At 47.5% G+C, this 21276-nt stretch overlaps 2 protein-coding genes across 2 annotated transcripts; one reads left to right on the forward strand and one right to left on the reverse strand.

Moving 5' to 3' along the window:
* Nucleotides 1-4972: 4972 nt before the first annotated feature.
* Nucleotides 4973-13719, reverse strand: LOC117744108 (vesicle transport protein SFT2B-like). The gene is made up of 8 exons (XM_034552226.1): nucleotides 13559-13719; nucleotides 9880-9969; nucleotides 9712-9797; nucleotides 9554-9635; nucleotides 6123-6158; nucleotides 5956-6014; nucleotides 5777-5806; nucleotides 4973-5486 (listed from the first exon to the last, which is right to left on the reverse strand). The coding sequence occupies exons 1-8, from the start codon at nucleotides 13625-13627 to the stop codon at nucleotides 5450-5452; spliced, it is 489 nt and encodes a 162-aa protein (XP_034408117.1). The 5' UTR covers nucleotides 13628-13719; the 3' UTR covers nucleotides 4973-5449.
* Nucleotides 13720-18089: 4370 nt separating this feature from the next.
* On the forward strand, nucleotides 18090-19055 carry LOC117746546 (glycine-rich cell wall structural protein 1.8-like). Its single transcript, XM_034555755.1, has one exon. The coding sequence runs from the start codon at nucleotides 18090-18092 to the stop codon at nucleotides 19053-19055; it is 966 nt and encodes a 321-aa protein (XP_034411646.1).
* The last annotated feature ends 2221 nt before the right edge of the window (nucleotides 19056-21276 follow it).

The raw sequence follows: 21276 nt of genomic DNA on the forward strand, positions 1-21276 counted from the left end.
CACAATGTTAGTTACTGTGCTGTAGTTCCTAATGTTTAAAATATAGTGTTAAAAGTGTATTTTGTATTTCAAGTGCTGCTTTTAAAGAAAAAAAGTATAATAAGAATTATTATATTAATCATGTTAAGATTTTCACTCAAATATTATTATATTATGTTGTACTTATTAAGCTTAAAAATCGTTGAAGCAGTACTAATACTATGTTCTAAAAACAGTAAATATAGAATATTTATATTATACAATAAAAAAAAAATATATATACATATTGATATGTATATATATATATATATATATATATTTATATTGATCTATATAGATAACAATTTGAAGTTGATCTTATTCGGCAGCGTTTTTAAACACGTTTAAATCACCAATAAAATTATTTAAAATAAACATCTTTGTTTAATTTCCATCTTTATGTTAGAATATTAAACTTGTTTTGCAACAAAAAGAGTTATTTATATACGTATTTGTGGTTGTTGCATTAATAAATATTGTTCTAATTGGATAACGACTTAATTACAAGCTGCAGCTAAAGCGACGGTTTCATTTCTGAGGACGAAGTCAAAAAAAACAAATACAATAAATATATATAATAAAGATAAATAGCTGCTGCCAACACATTTATCATGACAATATCACAATAATTCAACTACAAATTATCATTAATAATAATTAAAGCTGCTTTAGTGAGTAATAATAATAATACTAATAGTAATAATTAAATTAGCTTTAGTGAGTAAGAATAATAATTAAAGCTGCTTTAGTGAGTAATAATAATAATAATAATAATTAAATCTGCTTTAGTGAGTAATAATAATAATTAAAGCTGCTTTAGTGAGTAATAATAATAATAATAATAATTAAATCTGCTTTAGAGAGTAATAATAATAATAATAATAATAATTAAATCTGCTTTAGAGAGTAATAATAATAATTAAAGCTGCTTTAGTGAGTAATAATAATAATAATAATAATAATTAAATCTGCTTTAGTGAGTAATAATAATAATTAAAGCTGCTTTAGTGAGTAATAATAATAATAATAATAATAATAATTAAATCTGCTTTAGTGAGTAATAATAATACAAATAATAATAATTAAAGCTGCTTTAGTGAGTAATAATAATAATAATAATAATAATAATTAAATCTGCTTTAGTGAGTAATAATAATACTAATAGTAATTAAAGTTGCTATAGTGAGTAATAATAACAATAATAATAATAATAATTAAAGCTGCTTTAGTGAATAATAGTAATACTAATAGTAATAAGTAAAGCTGTTTTAATGAATAATAATAGTAATACTAATAGTAATAAGTAAAGCTGTTTTAATGAATAATAATAGTAATATTAAACTTACCTGAGACACAGAGCAGAAATAGTCCAAAAGATGATCTATATTAATATTAATGAAGACCAAGCAGAGAGAAGCTGCTTCAGACTGAACCAACCGGAGGACTGAAGCTGTGTGTGTGTGAAGCCTCTTGGTCATCATCATCATCATCATCATCATCATCATCATCAGTTCATCGAGCTGCAAACAAACCTTTTAGCAACTCTGAACAACAATGAATAATAATCAGCATATTATTAATAAATAGGAAGAAAAAAGAACAAACTTCCTGTTTTCTAGAATCTGATTTGATGTTTAATGTTTCAATAACTGATCAATAACTGATCAGAGGATCAATATCACAAGCTCATCCCACATGGAACAGAGACACCTGGAGACACCTGGAGACACAGAGACACCTGGAGACACAGAGACACCTGGAGACACCTGGAGACACAGAGACACCTGGAGACACCTGGAGACACAGAGACACCTGGAGACACAGAGACACCTGGAGACACCTGGAGACACAGAGACACCTGGAGACACAGAGACACCTGGAGACACAGAGACACCTGGAGACACAGAGACACCTGGAGACACAGAGACACCTGGAGACACAGAGACACCTGGAGACACAGAAACACCTGGAGACACAGAAACACCTGGAGACACAGAGACACCTGGAGACACCTGGAGACACAGAGACACCTGGAGACACAGAGACACCTGGAGACACCTGGAGACACAGAGACACCTGGAGACACAGAGGCACCTGGAGACACCTGGAGACACAGAGACACCTGGAGACACAGAGGCACCTGGAGACACCTGGAGACACAGAGACACAGAGACACCTGGAGACACCTGGAGACACAGAGACACCTGGAGACACAGAGGCACCTGGAGACACCTGGAGACACAGAGACACCTGGAGACACAGAGACACCTGGAGACACAGAGGCACCTGGAGACACCTGGAGACACAGAGACACCTGGAGACACAGAGACACCTGGAGACACCTGGAGACACCTGGAGGCACCTGGAGACACCTGGAGACACAGAGACACCTGGAGACACAGAGACACAGAGACACCTGGAGACACAGAGGCACCTGGAGACACCTGGAGACACAGAGACACCTGGAGACACAGAGGCACCTGGAGACACCTGGAGACACAGAGACACCTGGAGACACAGAGACACAGAGACACCTGGAGACACATAGACACCTGGAGACACAGAGGCACCTGGAGACACAGAGGCACCTGGAGACACAGAGGCACCTGGAGACACAGAGACACCTGGAGACACAGATACACCTGGAGACACAGAGACACCTGGAGACACAGAGGCACCTGGAGACACAGAGACACCTGGAGACACAGAGACACCTGGAGACACAGAGACACCTGGAGACACAGAGGCACCTGGAGACACAGAGACACAGAGACACCTGGAGACACAGAGACACCTGGAGACACAGAGACACCTGGAGACACAGAGGCACCTGGAGACACAGAGACACCTGGAGACACAGATACACCTGGAGACACAGAGACACCTGGAGACACAGAGGCACCTGGAGACACAGAGACACCTGGAGACACAGAGACACCTGGAGACACAGAGACACCTGGAGACACAGAGGCACCTGGAGACACCTGGAGACACAGAGACACCTGGAGACACAGAGACACAGAGACACCTGGAGACACAGAGACACCTGGAGACACAGAGGCACCTGGAGACACAGAGACACCTGGAGACACAGAGACACCTGGAGACACAGAGACACCTGGAGACACAGAGGCACCTGGAGACACCTGGAGACACAGAGGCACCTGGAGACACAGAGACACCTGGAGACACAGAGGCACCTGGAGACACCTGGAGACACAGAGACACCTGGAGACACAGAGGCACCTGGAGACACAGAGACACCTGGAGACACATGGAGACACCTGGAGACACAGAGGCACCTGGAGACACCTGGAGACACAGAGACACCTGGAGACACAGAGACACCTGGAGACACAGATACACCTGGAGACACAGAGACACCTGGAGACACCTGGAGACACAGAGACACCTGGAGACACAGAGGCACCTGGAGACACAGAGACACCTGGAGACACAGAGGCACCTGGAGACACAGAGACACCTGGAGACACCTGGAGACACAGAGACACCTGGAGACACAGAGACACCTGGAGACACAGAGACACCTGGAGACACAGAAACACCTGGAGACACAGAGACACCTGGAGACACCTGGAGACACAGAGACACCTGGAGACACAGAGGCACCTGGAGACACAGAGACACCTGGAGACACCTGGAGACACATGGAGACACCTGGAGACACCTGGAGACACAGAGACACCTGGAGACACAGAGACACCTGGAGACACCTGGAGACACCTGGAGACACAGAGACACCTGGAGACACAGATACACCTGGAGACACAGAGGCACCTGGAGACACAGAGACACCTGGAGACACAGAGACACCTGGAGACACAGAGGCACCTGGAGACACAGAGGCACCTGGAGACACAGAGACACCTGGAGACACAGAGGCACCTGGAGACACCTGGAGACACAGAGACACCTGGAGACACAGATACACCTGGAGACACAGAGGCACCTGGAGACACAGAGACACCTGGAGACACAGAGACACCTGGAGACACAGAGGCACCTGGAGACACAGAGACACCTGGAGACACAGATACACCTGGAGACACATAGAAACATAGACACCTGGAGACACAGATACACCTGAGACACCTGGAGACACCTGGACCTGAGACACCTGGAGACACAGAGACACCTAGAGGCACCTGGACCTGAGACACCTGGAGACACAGAGACACCTGGAGACACCTGGAGACACCTGGACCTGAGACACCTGGACCTGAGACACCTGGAGACACAGAGACACCTGGACCTGAGACACCTGGAGACACAGAGACACCTGGAGACACCTGGACCTGAGACACCTGGACCTGAGACACCTGGAGACACAGAGACACCTGGACCTGAGACACCTGGAGACACAGAGACACCTGGAGACACAGATACACCTGGACCTGAGACACAAACACAGAGACACATAGACACCTGGAAACACATAGACCTGAGACACAGAGACACCTGGAGACACAGAGACACCTGGACCTGAGACACAGAGACACCTGGACCTGAGACACAGAGACACAAACACAGAGACACATAGACACCTGGACCCCCTGAACACCGGACTGTTTAATCAGCAGCTGGAGATTATTGGATTTAAAGGATTTAACAGGTGAGAAGAAAAAAACAGGCAAACACGTACACACACACACACACACACACACACACACACACACACACACACACACACACACACACACACACACACACACACACACACACACACACACACACACACACACACACACACACACACACACACATTCTCTAAATGTTTTTCTAGTTTTAATATTTATTAAAAATAAAACAAATGAAATGTTTTTGACAAACAAATTAAATACATTTTAATATTTTTTTCAAAATGATTGTATATGGACATTTATTTAAATACACATTTTGAGAATTGATCAGAAATGTACTGAAAATGTTTTGATAAATAATTTATAAATTACAAAAGATTTATGAGAAATTGACAAACATTACAAACAAATTATATTTGTTATTTTAGTAAATTAAAATGAGTGCATTCATCTTTTATTCTCTGGTTTTATTTATTTAATCTTTTTTATATAATATATTCATTTTAAATGTTTAAAAGAAAGTGACTTCCGGTTGAAGACAAAATAAAAGTATTTGTACATTTAGAAGCAGGATTAATAATAACTAGTATTGATATATTATTATTAGAATTACAATAACATTTTATATTATTAAATATTAAATATTGTTTTGCAACAACCTGAAAATGAAATTTCAGGTAACAGACAGGAAGTTTCTTTAAAAACAGCTGATTTGATTCTCAGGGTTTGAAATGTTTGAGGCTCCTGATTGGTCGAACGCCTGGCGGAGTCCTGTGTCCCTATTGGTCGAACAACATCCTGCGTCCTGATTGGTCGAGGCTGGAGGTCACTCAGACGCACACTGAACATAATTTCATGAAGCCGTCCCTGAAAGACGAAAGGAGAAATTATATATATATATATATATATAAATAAATGTACTATTAATCTTATTTTATCTGTATTTTATAGGATTATAACTGACTAAATAATAGGCAATTAACAGTCAATAAAGCACTGAGTGCTGATTAGTATAAAGCATTTAGTAAACTTGAAATGTATAAAGTAAATATATATATATGGAATAGGGATTAAATATTGTATATTTTTTTTATAAAATAAAATGTAGGGATGAAATATAATTATAAATATAGAGATAGAAATAGAGTGCGTGTTACCTGGCAAAGGGGATGTATGAAAGGCCGTACCTGTGAAGAACAGCAGCAGTTAGACAGTCAGCAAGATAGGTATAGATATATATATCTATATATATATAGATATATATATGTATGTATGTATATATATATGTATGTATGTATATGTATGATGTACTGTATGTATACTGTGTGTTTTTTACCAGGCGAATGCCAGAAACTGAAGGACACAGAAGAGCAGAGCGAGACCGTTATTCTTCCACTGCAGAGAATCAAAGACAGAAACTACTCAATATAAAACATAGAAATAAATATTAATACATAGAAATAAATAATAAGAAAATAAATATAAGCTGTGTTTGTTTTTTACCCAGAATGCAGCACAAAGCGTCAACGCCAGACAAACCTGCAGAAAGATTGTTTAATTATCACTAGGAAGTACTTTTGCTGCTGATAATACTCACAAAGTACTACTATGAATGTGTGTGTGTGTATATATGTATCTATATATATATAGATATATAGATATATATATATCTATATATAGATATATATAGATATATATATATATAAAGAAGTACCTTCTTTAAATAAGTTTATCTGCTAGAGTAATATTGTATTTGCTGTATTAGAGCTACTAGAGTGCTAGTCTGTACTGTCTGATCCTTAATTCAGCTTTGGCAGGAAGTAGAGATTCCCGTCAACCTTGATCTTCACTGATTAAAGGAAAGATCAGCTATTGTTCTGACCCCACTTGGTCCTGATTGCTGGCCATTCTACTACGTCTGGGGGAGTGGCCGACACAGCTGTAGCTCAATATCGTCAACTCAGGAGCATAACCAGGTTAGGTCTTTAAGACTCTGAGGATAAAGAAATAGGAGTCTTTACTTGGAGTCGAGACTCAGAGGATAAAGAAATAGGAGTCTTTACTTGGAGTCGAGACTCAGAGGATAAAGAAATAGGAGTCTTTACTTGGAGTCGAGACTCGGAGGATAAAGAAATAGGAGTCTTTACTTGGAGTCGAGACTCGGAGGATAAAGAAATAGGAGTCTTTCGTTGGAGTCGAGACTCGGAGGATAAAGAAATAGGAGTCTTTCGTTGGAGTCGAGACTCGGAGGATAAAGACCTAGGAGTCTTTACTTGGAGTCGAGACTCGGAGGATAAAGACCAGGAGCCTTTACTTGGAGTCGAGACTCGGAGGATAAAGACATAGGAGTCTTTACTTGGAGTCGAGACTCGGAGGATAAAGAAATAGGAGCCTTTACTTGGAGTCGAGACTCGGAGGATAAAGACATAGGAGTCTTTACTTGGAGTCGAGACTCGGAGGATAAAGACCTAGGAGTCTTTACTTGGAGTTGAGACTCGGAGGATAAAGAAATAGGAGTCTTTACTTGGAGTCGAGACTCGGAGGATAAAGAAATAGGAGCCTTTACTTGGAGTCGAGACTCGGAGGATAAAGACATAGGAGTCTTTACTTGGAGTCGAGACTCGGAGGATAAAGAAATAGGAGTCTTTACTTGGAGTCGAGACTCGGAGGATAAAGAAATAGGAGCCTTTACTTGGAGTCGAGACTCGGAGGATAAAGACATAGGAGTCTTTACTTGGAGTCGAGACTCGGAGGATAAAGAAATAGGAGTCTTTACTTGGAGTCGAGACTCGGAGGATAAAGACATAGGAGTCTTTCGTTGGAGTCGAGACTCGGAGGATAAAGAAATAGGAGTCTTTACTTGGAGTCGAGACTCGGAGGATAAAGACATAGGAGTCTTTACTTGGAGTCGAGACTCGGAGGATAAAGACCTAGGAGTCTTTACTTGGAGTCGAGACTCGGAGGATAAAGACCAGGAGCCTTTACTTGGAGTCGAGACTCGGAGGATAAAGACATGAGTCTTTACTTGGAGTCGAGACTCGGAGGATAAAGAAATAGGAGTCTTTACTTGGAGACGAGACTCGGAGGATAAAGAAATAGGAGTCTTTCGTTGGAGTCGAGACTCTGAGGATGAAGACCAGGAGCCTTTACTTGGAGACGAGACTGAGGATAAAGAAATAGGAGTCTTTACTTGGAGTCGAGACTCTGAGGATAAAGAAATAGGAGTCTTTACTTGGAGTCGAGACTCTGAGGATAAAGAAATAGGAGTCTTTCGTTGGAGTCGAGACTCTGAGGATAAAGAAATAGGAGTCTTTACTTGGAGACGAGACTCTGAGGATAAAGAAATAGGAGTCTTTCGTTGGAGTCGAGACTCTGAGGATAAAGAAATAGGAGTCTTTACTTAGAGTCGAGACTCTGAGGATAAAGAAATAGGAGTCTTTACTTAGAGTCGAGACTCTGAGGATAAAGAAATAGGAGTCTTTCGTTGGAGTCGAGACTCTGAGGATAAAGAAATAGGAGTCCTGAAGGATCTCACCCCTAGACTACTGTAACTCCCTCCTTCAGGTCTACCTGCTAATGCCTTCCGACCTCTACAGCTCATCCAGAATGCAGCTGCTCGACTGGTCTTCAACCTCCTAAATTTACCCACAATCCTCCGCTCCTCTGCGACCTTCACTGGTTACCGGTGGCCGCAGCATCCGCTTCAAAACATTGGTTCTTGCGTACCATGCTGTGCACAGATCGGGTCCGGTCTACACCCAGTACATGGTCTAACCTCACACCCAGGACATGGTCTAACCTCACACCCAGGACATGGTCTAACCTCACACCCAGGATATGGTCTAACCTCACACCCAGGACATGGTCTAACCTCACACCCAGGACATGGTCAAACCTCACATCCAGGATATGGTCTAACCTCACACCCAGGACATGGTCTAACCTCACATCCAGGACATGGTCTAACCTCACACCCAGGACATGGTCTAACCTCACATCCAGGACATGGTCTAACCTCACACCAAGGGCATGGTCTAACCTCACACCTAGGACATGGTCTAACCTCACACCCAGGACATGGTCTAACCTCACACCCAGGACATGGTCTAACCTCACACCCAGGACATGGTCTAACCTCACACCTAGGACATGGTCTAACCTCACACCTAGGACATGGTCTAACCTCACACCCAGGACATGGTCTAACCTCACACCTAGGACATGGTCTAACCTCACACCCAGGACATGGTCTAACCTCACACCCAGGACATGGTCTAACCTCACACCCAGGACATGGTCTAACCTCACACCTAGGACATGGTCTAACCTCACACCCAGGACATGGTCTAACCTCACACCTAGGACATGGTCTAACCTCACACCCAGGACATGGTCTAACTTCACACCCAGGACATGGTCTAACCTCACACCCAGGACATGGTCTAACCTCACACCTAGGACATGGTCTAACCTTACCCCCCAGCCCGTTCACTCTGCTCGGCTTCTGCCAATCGGCTTGTGACTCCGTCACTGCGAGTTAATCACTCAACAAAATCAAGACAGTTTGCTGTGCTGGCTCCTCATTGGTGGAACAAGCTCCTCACTGACATCAGGACAGCAGGAAGTCTCTACATCTTCCGCCGGAAACTATACCTTGAGTAAAAACAGATTAGCACTTCAGTGGCACTTGAATTGCACTTACTTATGGTATTATTTATCTTATGGTATTACTCATGGTATTACATATGGTATTATTTATCTTATGGTATTACTCATGGTATATTTGTAGTTTGGCTTTCTTGAAGAAATGTTACTTTCTTGATTCTTGTTGTTGTGAGTTGTTGTTTGTACTCATGGTTGGATTCACTTATTGTAAGTCGCTTTGGATATATATATATATATATATATATATATGTGTGTATGTGTGAGGTCACCAGCACGAGGACGGTGGCAAAGGCTCTCTCTCTAGCACACATGGTCTTCAGCTGCCGACACGGACCAATCAGGAACATGGTGCTGAAATCAGACACGTAGGAGCTGAGGCATGATGTGTAATGTAGTTCACAGCAGTACAAGGGAGTCTGGTTGGTACCTGGCCAGAGCGCTGACGTTTCCCACACTGTAGAGGACAGCGAACACAATGAGGCCGACTCCAGGGATCCACAGGGTGCAGCTCGCCTATAGGGGGCGGAGAGAGACGGGCGTCACCGTGGTTACACACAGGATAAGAAGGACAGACGGTCACCGGGGCAACCCTCACCAGGATGGAGCACACGATGCCGAGAACGAAGCAGACGCCGAAGCCCTTCATCCTGGTGCCCCAGGCCAGGGTGGACGCCTCATTGGCTCTCTGCAGAGGGGTCATTACATCGTCATTACATCATTATCATGGTCTTTGTCATGGTCCTTGTCATGGTCCTCGCCATGATCTTTGTCATGGTCCTCGCCATGGTCCTGGTCATGGTCCTTGTCATGGTCCTCGTCATGGTCTTCGTCATGGTCCTCGCCATTATCTTTGTCATGGTCCTCATCATGGTCTTGGTCTTGGTCCTCGTCATGGTCCTTGTCATGGATGGTCTTGGTCCTCGTCATTGGCCTCGTCATGGTCCTCGCCATGGTCCTTGTCATGGTCCTCGTCATGGCCTTGGTCCTCGTCATGGTCCTCGCCATGGTCCTCGTCATGGTCCTCGTCATGGCCTTGCTCCTCGTCATGGTCCTTGTCATGGTCTTGGTCCTCGTCATGGTCCTCGTCATGGTCTTTGTCCTCGCCATGGTCCTCGTCATGGTCTTGGTCCTCGTCATGGTCTTGCTCCTCGTCATGGCCTTGGTCCTCGTCATGGTCCTTGTCATGGTCTTGGTCCTCGTCATGGTCCTCGCCATGGTCCTCGTCATGGTCATGGTCCTCGTCATGGTCCTTGTCCTCGCCATGGTCTTTGTCATGGTCCTTGTCATGGTCCTCGTCATGGTCCTCGTCATGGTCTTGGTCCTCGTCATGGTCATGGTCCTCGTCATGGTCTTGGTCCTCGTCATGGTCCTCGTCATGGTCCTCGTCATGGTCTTGGTCCTCGTCATGGTCCTCGCCATGGTCGTCGTCATGGTCCTCGTCATGGTCTTGGTCCTCGTCATGGTCTTGCTCCTCGTCATGGTCCTTGTCATGCTCCTCGTCATGGCCATGGTCCTCGCCATGGTCCTTGTCATGGTCCTCGTCATGGTCTTGGTCCTCTTCATGGTCCTTGTCCTCGTCATGATCTTCGTCATGGTCCTCGTCATGGTCCTCGTCATGGTCCTTGTCCTCGCCATGGTCTTTGTCATGGTCCTTGTCATGGTCTTGGTCCTCGACATGGTCCTCGTCATGGTCTTGGTCATGGTCCTCGTCATGGTCCTTGTCCTCACCATGGTCTTGGTCCTCGTCATGGTCCTCGTCATGGTCTTGGTCCTCGTCTTGGTCCTGGTCATGGTCATGGTCCCCGTCATGGTCCTCGTCATGGTCTTGGTCCTCGTCATGGTCCTCGTCATGGTCTTGGTCCTCGTCATGGTCCTCGTCATGGTCTTGGTCCTCGTCATGGTCATGGTCTTGGTCCTCGTCATGGTCTTGGTCCTCGTCATGGTCATGGTCCTCGTCATGGTCTTGGTCCTCGTCATGGTCTTGGTCCTCGTCATGGTCCTCGTCATGGTCTTGGTCCTCGTCATGGTCCTCATCATGGTCTTGGTCCTCGTCATGGTCATGGTCCTCGTCATATTCATGGTCCTCGTCATGGTCCTCGTCATGGTCTTGGTCCTCGTCATGGTCCTCGTCATGGTCTTGGTCCTCGTCATGGTCCTCGTCATGGTCATGGTCCTCGTCATGGTCCTCGTCATGGTCTTGGTCCTCGTCATGGTCATGGTCTTGGTCCTCGTCATGGTCCTCGTCATGGTCTTGGTCCTCGTCATGGTCCTCGTCATGGTCTTGGTCCTCGTCATGGTCCTCGTCATGGTCATGGTCTTCGTCATGGTCCTTGTCCTCGTCATGGTCATGGTCTTGGTCCTCGTCATGGTCCTTGTCATGGTCATGGTCTTTGTCATGGTCCTCGTCATGGTCTTGGTCCTCGTCATGGTCCTTGTCATGGTCATGGTCCTCGTCATGGTCATGGTCATGGTCTTGGTCCTTGTCATGGTCCTGGTCCTCGTCATGGTCATGGTCCTCGTCATGGTCTTCGTCATGGTCATGGTCCTCGTCATGGTCCTCGTCATGGTCCTCGTCATGGTCCTCATGGTCATGGTCCTCGTCATGGTCATGGTCTTCGTCATGGTCATGGTCCTCGTCATGGTCCTCGTCATGGTCCTTGTCCTCGTCATGGTCATGGTCTTCGTCATGGTCATGGTCATGGTCCTCGTCATGGTCATGGTCTTCGTCATGGTCATGGTCTTCGTCATGGTCATGGTCCTCGTCATGGTCATGGTCTTCGTCATGGTCATGGTCCTCGTCATGGTCATGGTCTTCGTCATAGTCCTCGTCATGGTCATGGTCCTTGTCCTCGTCATGGTCATGGTCTTCGTCATGGTCTTCGTCATGGTCATGGTCCTCGTCATGGTCATGGTCCTCGTCATGGTCTTCGTCATGGTCCTTGTCCTCGTCATGGTCATGGTCCTCGTCATGGTCATGGTCTTCGTCATGGTCATGGTCCTTGTCATGGTCACGGTCTTCGTCATGGTCCTCGTCATGGTCCTCGTCATGGTCTTGGTCCTCGTCATGGTCCTTGTCATGGTCATGGTCTTCGTCATGGTCTTCGTCATGGTCTTCGTCATGGTCATGGTCCTCGTCATGGTCATGGTCCTCGTCATGGTCATGGTCCTCGTCATGGTCTTCGTCATGGTCCTTGTCCTCGTCATGGTCATGGTCCTCGTCATGGTCTTCGTCATGGTCATGGTCCTCGTCATGGTCCTTGTCATGGTCATGGTCTTCGTCATGGTCCTCGTCATGGTCTTGGTCCTCGTCATGGTCATGGTCCTCGTCATGGTCCTTGTCCTCGTCATGGTCATGGTCTTCGTCATGGTCATGGTCCTCGTCATGGTCATGGTCCTCGTCATGGTCCTTGTCCTCGTCATGGTCATGGTCCTCGTCATGGTCCTTGTCATGGTCATGGTCTTCGTCATGGTCCTCGTCATGGTCTTGGTCCTCGTCATGGTCCTTGTCATGGTCATGGTCCTTGTCCTCGTCATGGTCATGGTCCTCGTCATGGTCATGGTCCTTGTCCTCGTCATGGTCATGGTCCTCGTCATGGTCATGGTCCTCGTCATGGTCATGGTCCTTGTCCTCGTCATGGTCATGGTCCTTGTCCTCGTCATGGTCATGGTCCTTGTCCTCGTCATGGTCCTTGTCCTTGTCATGGTCATGGTCATGGTCCTCGTCATGGTCCTCGTCATGGTCATGGTCCTTGTCCTCGTCATGGTCATGGTCCTTGTCCTCGTCATGGTCATGGTCCTTGTCCTCGTCATGGTCATGGTCCTCGTCATGGTCATGGTCCTTGTCCTCGTCATGGTCTTCTTTATTGTTTACTTGGTAAAAGCTGCTTTTGTTCGCTTCAGGCTAAAAGAAATATTGACTCAAAGAAACAAAGTACATTTTCTAAACTTACAGGTACTTGTACTTTACTATCAGTGAGATCGTAAAGTACAAGTAAGCCTACCTAAGATGAGTATCTAGCTTTACGTACTTATACGCACATTAGTCATTAAAATGATACTTTTGTACACACAAATTGAATGTACTTGTAATTGTAAGAGCGAGGAGGAGGAGGGGTGTATTTGGAGTATTTGTACACTCCTGGTATTAGTACTTTCTGAGTAAATACACAAATAAATACTTTTTAAAAGGAGCATACGGTAGGTTTAACTTCTGATGACGTCACATGAGACGTTATCGTCCGTCAGTAGTGACCGCTCCACAGTTTCACTGGTACCTCCAGGATCCCGGTCCCGTCGGTGCTCCCTTCATCCTGTCCGCTCAGCACCTTCTTCAGCTTATCCATGCAGAGAACCGCTCGTGAACCTAGAAGAAGCTCCGCAGGTGTGTTCAGCGTCAGGTGTTGTCAACACTCGTGCAGCACTTCCGCGTGCAGTACCGCCTCCGGCCGCAGCGCGAGCGGGGCGGAAGCGGCGCTGTTTCCCTTTTACTGCCACCAGTCTCACAGATGAACTCGAAACTGGGGTTTATTATTATTCTTCATTAGTTGGAATGCTTCAGCAGTCCAACTATTGTTCTTGTAATCTTTATTAAACTAATTTTTATTCTTCTTATTCTATTTCTTCCGTACGTATTTCAAACATTAACTAGTCCTTCATATTTTCAACCGTTCAAATATTAAAAAATTCAACTCCTTCGGGAATCAAGCACTATCTTTTTTCTACTTTTAAACTTTTCAAATATTCATATTATAAATCTTTTTATAGTTTTTTTTAAAATGGGATCACAATGGAGAAAATCTTAAACATTTAAAACCTTATAAGATCTTCATACTTTCAGCTAAAGACACCATTTAAATTTTAAAATGTTGACAGAACCTTCAACTAGTACTGTATATTTTCATATATTTTTTATATTTTCATATCTTCAAATAATGAATATTTTTATGGAATAAAAAATGAATGGGTTCCTATGAAGGAAAACTTCAAATCCGCTTAAACTTGTTAAACTTTAAAACCTTCCAATGTCCGCATACTTTCAGCTAGAGACACCATTTGAAATGTTGATAAAATCATTAGCTATAACTTTATAATTGAGCTTTTTTTGATATCTTTTATACTTATTTAACTGTCCCCGTTTTAGTTTGATGTGTTCTTCAGCCCGTTTGAGAGTTCTCAATGAGTGTGTATGTGGCAGCTTAGAGCTGTGACGTCATCGCTAGAGTGCAGTGAAGCTTCAGGATCGTACGAAAAAAAGATTTGTAAATCGTCACTACGGCCACACCGTTTACTCTTTATACACCATTTATGGATAAAAACGTAGGGATTCTTGTGCCAGTCCTTACATGTGTCGATAGAATCCACGTTGTTTCCCACATTTGTCAGGAGAACGCTTAACGAGGGAGCAAGTCCAGTCTCTGCCCCATAGAGCCCCATTATATCTTTCCCTCCAAAACGTCTTCTCACAGACGATGGCACCTGATTTGTAAATCGCGACTAGAGACACATCGTGTAACATACAGACCCACAAGCAACATTTATGGGTTCGCAAGAGTCTTGTGTTTCAGGAAATATAATTATGTTGGGATCTTGCTTTTGAAGTTCTATATGATATTAAGCTTTTTCCAAAAAAAATAAATGAATTGGAGGCTATGGAGATATTCTTCACAGCAAAAACTCAGCCACTCAATTCAATTCAATTCAATTCAGATTATTTTGTATAGCCCAATATCACAAATTACAAATTTTCCTCAGAGGGCTTTACAATCTGTACACATACGACATCCCTGACCTTTGACCTCAGATCGGATCAGGAAAAACTCCCCAAAAATAACCTTTGACAGGGAAAAAAGGGAAGAAACCTTCAGGAGAGCAACAGAGGAGGATCCCTCTCCCCGGATGGACAGAAGAATAGATGTCATGTGACCAGATGAACAGTTACAGAGTTACATAAACACATTACATGAATATGACAATGTATGAATGGAACTCCAATCCATGAAACAGAAGGAGGTAGAGAGGAGGGGGGGGCGGGGCATCAGCAGGGCCAATGGGAGGCCGGCTCACCAGCATCAGACACCTCCAGGTCCAATGGACCCTATGAGACGTGAAGTCACAACGACTCCGGGGAGGAAGCAGAGTTAATAAGGTGCAATGGAGAGAGTGAACAGGTGCAGCTAATCAGACCAGTCTCACACTCATTCTGGTTTTAGGTACATTTAGAGGACACACACAAACACACACAGAGCAGCTACAGGCTGTCTGTCTTTCCTTTCAAAATAAAAGCCCCATGAGTCGCACACGCACACGCACACGCACACACACAAACACACAGGTGTCTCATTAGTGCAGTTTGACAGACACATCTCTCTCTCCCTCTCTCTCCCCCCCTCTCCCCTCTTTCTTTCTCCATCTCCCTCTCTGTCCTCCCTCTCTCCCTGTCTCTCTCTCTCTCCCACTCCCTCTCTGTCCTCCCTCTCTCCCTGTCTGTCTCTCTTTCCCTCCCTCTTTCTTTCTCTCTCTCCCACTCCCCATCTCTCCCTCTCTCTGTCCCCCTCTGCCTCTAACAACTCTCTCTCTCTGTCTCCCCCTTTCTTTCTTTCTCTCCATCTCTCTCTCTGTCCTCCCTCTCTCACTGTCTGTCTCCCCCTCCCTCTTTCTTTCTCTCTCTCCCTCTCTGTCACTCTTTCCCTCCCTCTCCCCTCTTTCTTTCTCTCTCTCTGTCCTCCCTCCCTCTCTCTCTGTCTGTCTCTCTTTTTATACCCCTCATTCTCTTCTTGTCTCTCTCCATCTCTATCTGTCTCTCTCCCCTTCTGTTTCTCTCTCCTTTCTTGGATTGTAATTCATCTCTTGGATTATTTAGATGATGCAGTTTTCCTTTCAATTTTTCCAATTATACAATTAAACAAGGATTTTCAGCAATTCAGTTAAATGCTTTTGGGCTTCAACACTTTTCAGCAGGTAGTTTGACTTTTCTGTATTTTCATATATATTCGTCTATTCCGCTATTTTTAGCTATATTCAGCTATATTCAGCTATATTCCGCTATTTTCTGCTATATTCTGCTATTTTCAGCTATTTTCAGCTATATTCAGCTATTTTGATATATATTCGGCTATTCCGCTATTTTCAGATATATTCAGCTATGTTCAGCAAGTTTAAGCCATTTTCAGCTGTTTTCAGCAATCTTCAGCTATTTCTTTTAACATTTCAGCTTCAAGCTTCAAATTTTTAGCCATTTTCAGCCATTTCAGCTGTTTTCAGCTATTGTTTTATATATTTCAGCTTCATTCTTCAGATTTTAGCATTCCAACGCATTTTCAGCAGGAAATGCTCTTTCTAGTTTATTTATCTATCTAATATGTCATCTGAGACTTGCTGACTTCTTCATTTAAATACACCAACAATCACAACTAAATCAGGTTTAATTGTTGGTGAAATACTGGACGTGCACACACACACACACACACACGCACACGCACCAAACACGCACCACACACACACACACACACACACACACACGCACACACACCACACACACACACAGGTGAGTTGTCCATGTTTTCAGCTGATTTATTGTCTGTTGTCTATTTAAACTCAGACTACAACTTTAATTCGACATCACAGGACAAGACGGTTGTGACCGAATGGGGCGCTTGATGTATTAGCGGTCTCTCAGGGGAATTTGACACTGGTGGAGCTCCAGTGGGCCGGCTGAGGCGTGACACTTAGGACACGACTGCTTCCTCCACAACCACGCCTCTATGCACTAAGAGACAGACAGGTCGGGGGGACAGACAGACAGACAGTTAAGTACACATTGGAGGTACTTTACCTGAGCTTTCTACTAGGGGACGGGTCATGGTGGACGGGCCATGGGGGACGGGTTATGGTGGACGGACCATGGGGGACGGGTCATAGTGGACGGGCCATGGGGGACGGGTCATGGTGGACGGGTCATGGGGGACGGGTCATGGTGGACGGGTCATGTGGACTGGCCATGGGGGACGGGTCATGGGGGACGGGTCATGGGGGACGGGTCATGGTGGACGGGTCATTTGTGGACGGGCTATGGTGGACGGGCCATGGGGGACGGGCCATGGTGGACGGGCCATGGTGGACGGATCATGGGGGACGGGTCATGGTGGACGGGCCATGGGGGACGGGTCATTTGTGGACGGGCTATGGTGGACGGGTCATGGTGGACGGGCCATGGGGGACGGGTCATGGTGGACGGGCCATGGGGGACGGGTCATTTGTGGACGGGCCATGGTGGACGGGTCATGGGGGATGGGTCATGGTGGACGGACCATGGGGCACGGGTCATTTGTGGACAGGCTATGGTGGACGGGTCATGGTGGACGGGCCATGGGGGACGGGTCATGGGGGACGGGTCATGGTGGACGGGCCATGGGGGACGGGTCATGGTGGACGGGTCATGGGGGACGGGTCATTTGTGGACGGGCTATGGTGGACGGGCCATGGGGGACGGGCCATGGTGGACGGGCCATGGTGGACGGATCATGGGGGACGGGTCATGGTGGACGGGCCACCATGGGGGACGGGTCATTTGTGGACGGGCTATGGTGGACGGGTCATGGTGGACGGGCCATGGGGGACGGGTCATGGTGGACGGGCCATGGGGGACGGGTCATTTGTGGACGGGTCATGGGGGATGGGTCATGGTGGACGGGCCATGGGGGACGGGTCATTTGTGGATGGGCTATGGTGGACGGGTCATGGTGGACGGGTCATGGTGGATGGGTCATGGGGGACGGGTCATGGTGAACGGGCCATGGTGGACGGGCCATGGGGGACGGGTCATGGGGGACGGGTCATGGTGAACGGGCCATGGTGAACGGGCCATGGGGGACGGGTCATGGTGGACGGGCCATGGGGGACGGGTCATGGTGGACGGGTCATGGGGGACGGGTCATGGTGGACGGGTCATGTGGACTGGCCATGGGGGACGGGTCATGGGGGACGGGTCATGGGGGACGGGTCATGGTGGACGGGTCATTTGTGGACGGGCTATGGTGGACGGGCCATGGGGGACGGGCCATGGTGGACGGGCCATGGTGGACGGATCATGGGGGACGGGTCATGGTGGACGGGCCATGGGGGACGGGTCATTTGTGGACGGGCTATGGTGGACGGGTCATGGTGGACGGGCCATGGGGGACGGGTCATGGTGGACGGGCCATGGGGGACGGGTCATTTGTGGACGGGCCATGGGGCACGGGTCATTTGTGGACAGGCTATGGTGGACGGGTCATGGTGGACGGGCCATGGGGGACGGGTCATGGGGGACGGGTCATGGTGGACGGGCCATGGGGGACGGGTCATGGTGGACGGGTCATGGGGGACGGGTCATTTGTGGACGGGCTATGGTGGACGGGCCATGGGGGACGGGCCATGGTGGACGGGCCATGGTGGACGGATCATGGGGGACGGGTCATGGTGGACGGGCCACCATGGGGGACGGGTCATTTGTGGACGGGCTATGGTGGACGGGTCATGGTGGACGGGCCATGGGGGACGGGCCATGGTGGACGGGCCATGGGGGACGGGTCATTTGTGGACGGGTCATGGGGGATGGGTCATGGTGGACGGGCCATGGGGGACGGGTCATTTGTGGATGGGCTATGGTGGACGGGTCATGGTGGACGGGTCATGGTGGACGGGCCATGGTGGACGGGTCATGGAGAACGGGTCATGGGGGGCGGTTCATGGTGGACGGGTCATGGGGGGCGGTTCATGGGGGACGGGCCATAAGGGGGCGGGTCATGGGGGAGTCCTTGTCTCTGCTCCCAAACCCCTTCACTGGTCTGATGTCCCCCCAACAGGCCTACAGAGCTTTATGTGTGCCTTCATGCAGGAACCAGGTGAATCACCAGGTCCCAGAACAGCACGAGGTAGGCCCCGCTTAGCGGTGTGTAGTAGTGTGGTACCTTTCTGTGGAAGGTGTGTGGTAGTGTGGTACCTTTCTGTGGAAGGTGTGTGGTAGTGTGTAGTAGTGTGGTACCTTTCTGTGGAAGGTGTGTGGTAGTGTGTAGTAGTGTGGTACCTTTCTGTGGAAGGTGTGTGGTAGTGTGGTACCTAGCTGTGGAAGGTGTGTGGTAGTGTGTAGTAGTGTGGTACCTTTCTGTGGAAGGTGTGTGGTAGTGTGTAGTAGTGTGGTACCTAGCTGTGGAAGGTGTGTGGTAGTGTGTAGTAGTGTGGTACCTTTCTGTGGAAGGTGTGTGGTAGTGTGTAGTCGTGTGGTACCTTTCTGTGGAAGGTGTGTGGTAGTGTGTAGTAGTGTGGTACCTTTCTGTGGAAGGTGTGTGGTAGTGTGGTACCTAGCTGTGGAAGGTGTGTGGTAGTGTGTAGTAGTGTGGTACCTTTCTGTGGAAGGTGTGTGGTAGTGTGTAGTAGTGTGGTACCTTTCTGTGGAAGGTGTGTGGTAGTGTGTAGTAGTGTGGTACCTTTCTGTGGAAGGTGTGTGGTAGTGTGTAGTAGTGTGGTACCTTTCTGTGGTAGTGTGTAGTAGTGTGGTACCTAGCTGTGGAAGGTGTGTGGTTGTGTGTAGTAGTGTGGTACCTTTCTGTGGAAGGTGTGTGGTAGTGTGTAGTAGTGTGGTACCTTTCTGTGGTAGTGTGTAGTAGTGTGGTACCTAGCTGTGGAAGGTGTGTGGTAGTGTGTAGTAGTGTGGTACCTTTCTGTGGAAGGTGTGTGGTAGTGTGTAGTAGTGTGGTACCTTTCTGTGGTAGTGTGTAGTAGTGTGGTACCTAGCTGTGGAAGGTGTGTGGTAGTGTGTAGTAGTGTGGTACCTTTCTGTGGAAGGTGTGTGGTAGTGTGTAGTAGTGTGGTACCTTTCTGTGGTAGTGTGTAGTAGTGTGGTACCTAGCTGTGGAAGGTGTGTGGTAGTGTGTAGTAGTGTGGTACCTTTCTGTGGAAGGTGTGTGAACATTGCAGCTCTCTCGTTCCTTTGGATCCTCGATTCAACTCATTGTGACAGATCAGACACACACTGTAGGCATCGCTCTATAACACACACACACACACACACACACACACACTCAGTTCTCTCATGTTTGTTTGCAGGATTCATCTGTTAGCTGTTAGCTTAGCATAAAGACCCACCAACGACATGGTGTTGCGTCTCCTGAACTGGCTCCGCCTCTCGGGTGCTGCGGCCTCTGGGATTGTGGATCTGAGGGAGGGCCTCCGCTCGGGGGGCAGGGCCTCTGGGATTGTGGTTATGAGTGAGGGCCTCCGCTCGGGGGGCAGGGCCTCTGGGATTGTGGATCTGAGGGAGGGCCTCCGCTCGGGGGGCAGGGCCTCTGGGATTGTGGATCTGAGGGAGGGCCTCCGCTCGGGGGGCGGGGCCTCTGGGATTGTGGTTATGAGTGAGGGCCTCCGCTCGGGGGGCAGGGCCTCTGGGATTGTGGTTATGAGTGAGGGCCTCCGCTCGGGGGGCGGGGCCTCTGGGATTGTGGATCTAAGGGAGGGCCTCCGCTCGGGGGGCGGGGCCTCCTGTGGAGCTGGCAGGAGGCAGCGTGAGGAGGAGCGGTGCAGCAGGATCCTCGCCGTCACCGGGGCCCCGAGAGACAGCTGCATGGAGGACAGCGTGGCCTGGACAGACAGACAGGCAGGCAGGGAGGCAGACAGACCGACAGACAGACAGTTATTTACATGAACCTGTGTACTTCCAGAGCAAAGAGAAAGAAGTCTGTCTCACGGGACACGGTAGAGACGCTCGCCGGTCTGTCCTCGCTCGGAACGGAGGAGACAAACTGCTCTCAGGCCTTCGTCCCTCCTCCTCCTCTCCCGGGTCATTCTGACGCACCCCTCCTCTGTATCGCTGCATCCAGGCATTGAAGATGCGAGCGTCTTCTTCCTGCTCTGCCCTCTGAGGACTCTTGTCCGAAAACACGTCGGCTTCTTCTTCTGAATCCATTGTGAGTATCGTTATTGTTTATACTGCAAAAACACTAATGCTATGCTAAGCTAT

Source organism: Cyclopterus lumpus, chromosome 2 (genome assembly GCF_009769545.1).
Source record: "Cyclopterus lumpus isolate fCycLum1 chromosome 2, fCycLum1.pri, whole genome shotgun sequence".
NCBI classification, from domain to species: domain Eukaryota; kingdom Metazoa; phylum Chordata; class Actinopteri; order Perciformes; family Cyclopteridae; genus Cyclopterus; species Cyclopterus lumpus.

What these genes read in the sequence shown, in the direction of transcription:
- LOC117744108 (XM_034552226.1), bottom strand. Translation starts at nt 13,627, where the DNA reads ATGGATAAGCTGAAGAAGGTGCTGAGCGGACAGGATGAAGGGAGCACC. An exon ending in ACGGGACCGGGATCCTGGAG is followed by an intron (nt 9,970 to 13,558) that starts GTACCAGTGAAA and finishes ACCCCTCTGCAG; the next exon opens with AGAGCCAATGAGGCGTCCAC. An exon ending in GCATCGTGTGCTCCATCCTG is followed by an intron (nt 9,798 to 9,879) that starts GTGAGGGTTGCC and finishes CGCCCCCTATAG; the next exon opens with GCGAGCTGCACCCTGTGGAT.
- LOC117746546 (XM_034555755.1), top strand. Translation starts at nt 18,090, where the DNA reads ATGGGGGACGGGTCATGGGGGACGGGTCATGGTGAACGGGCCATGGTG.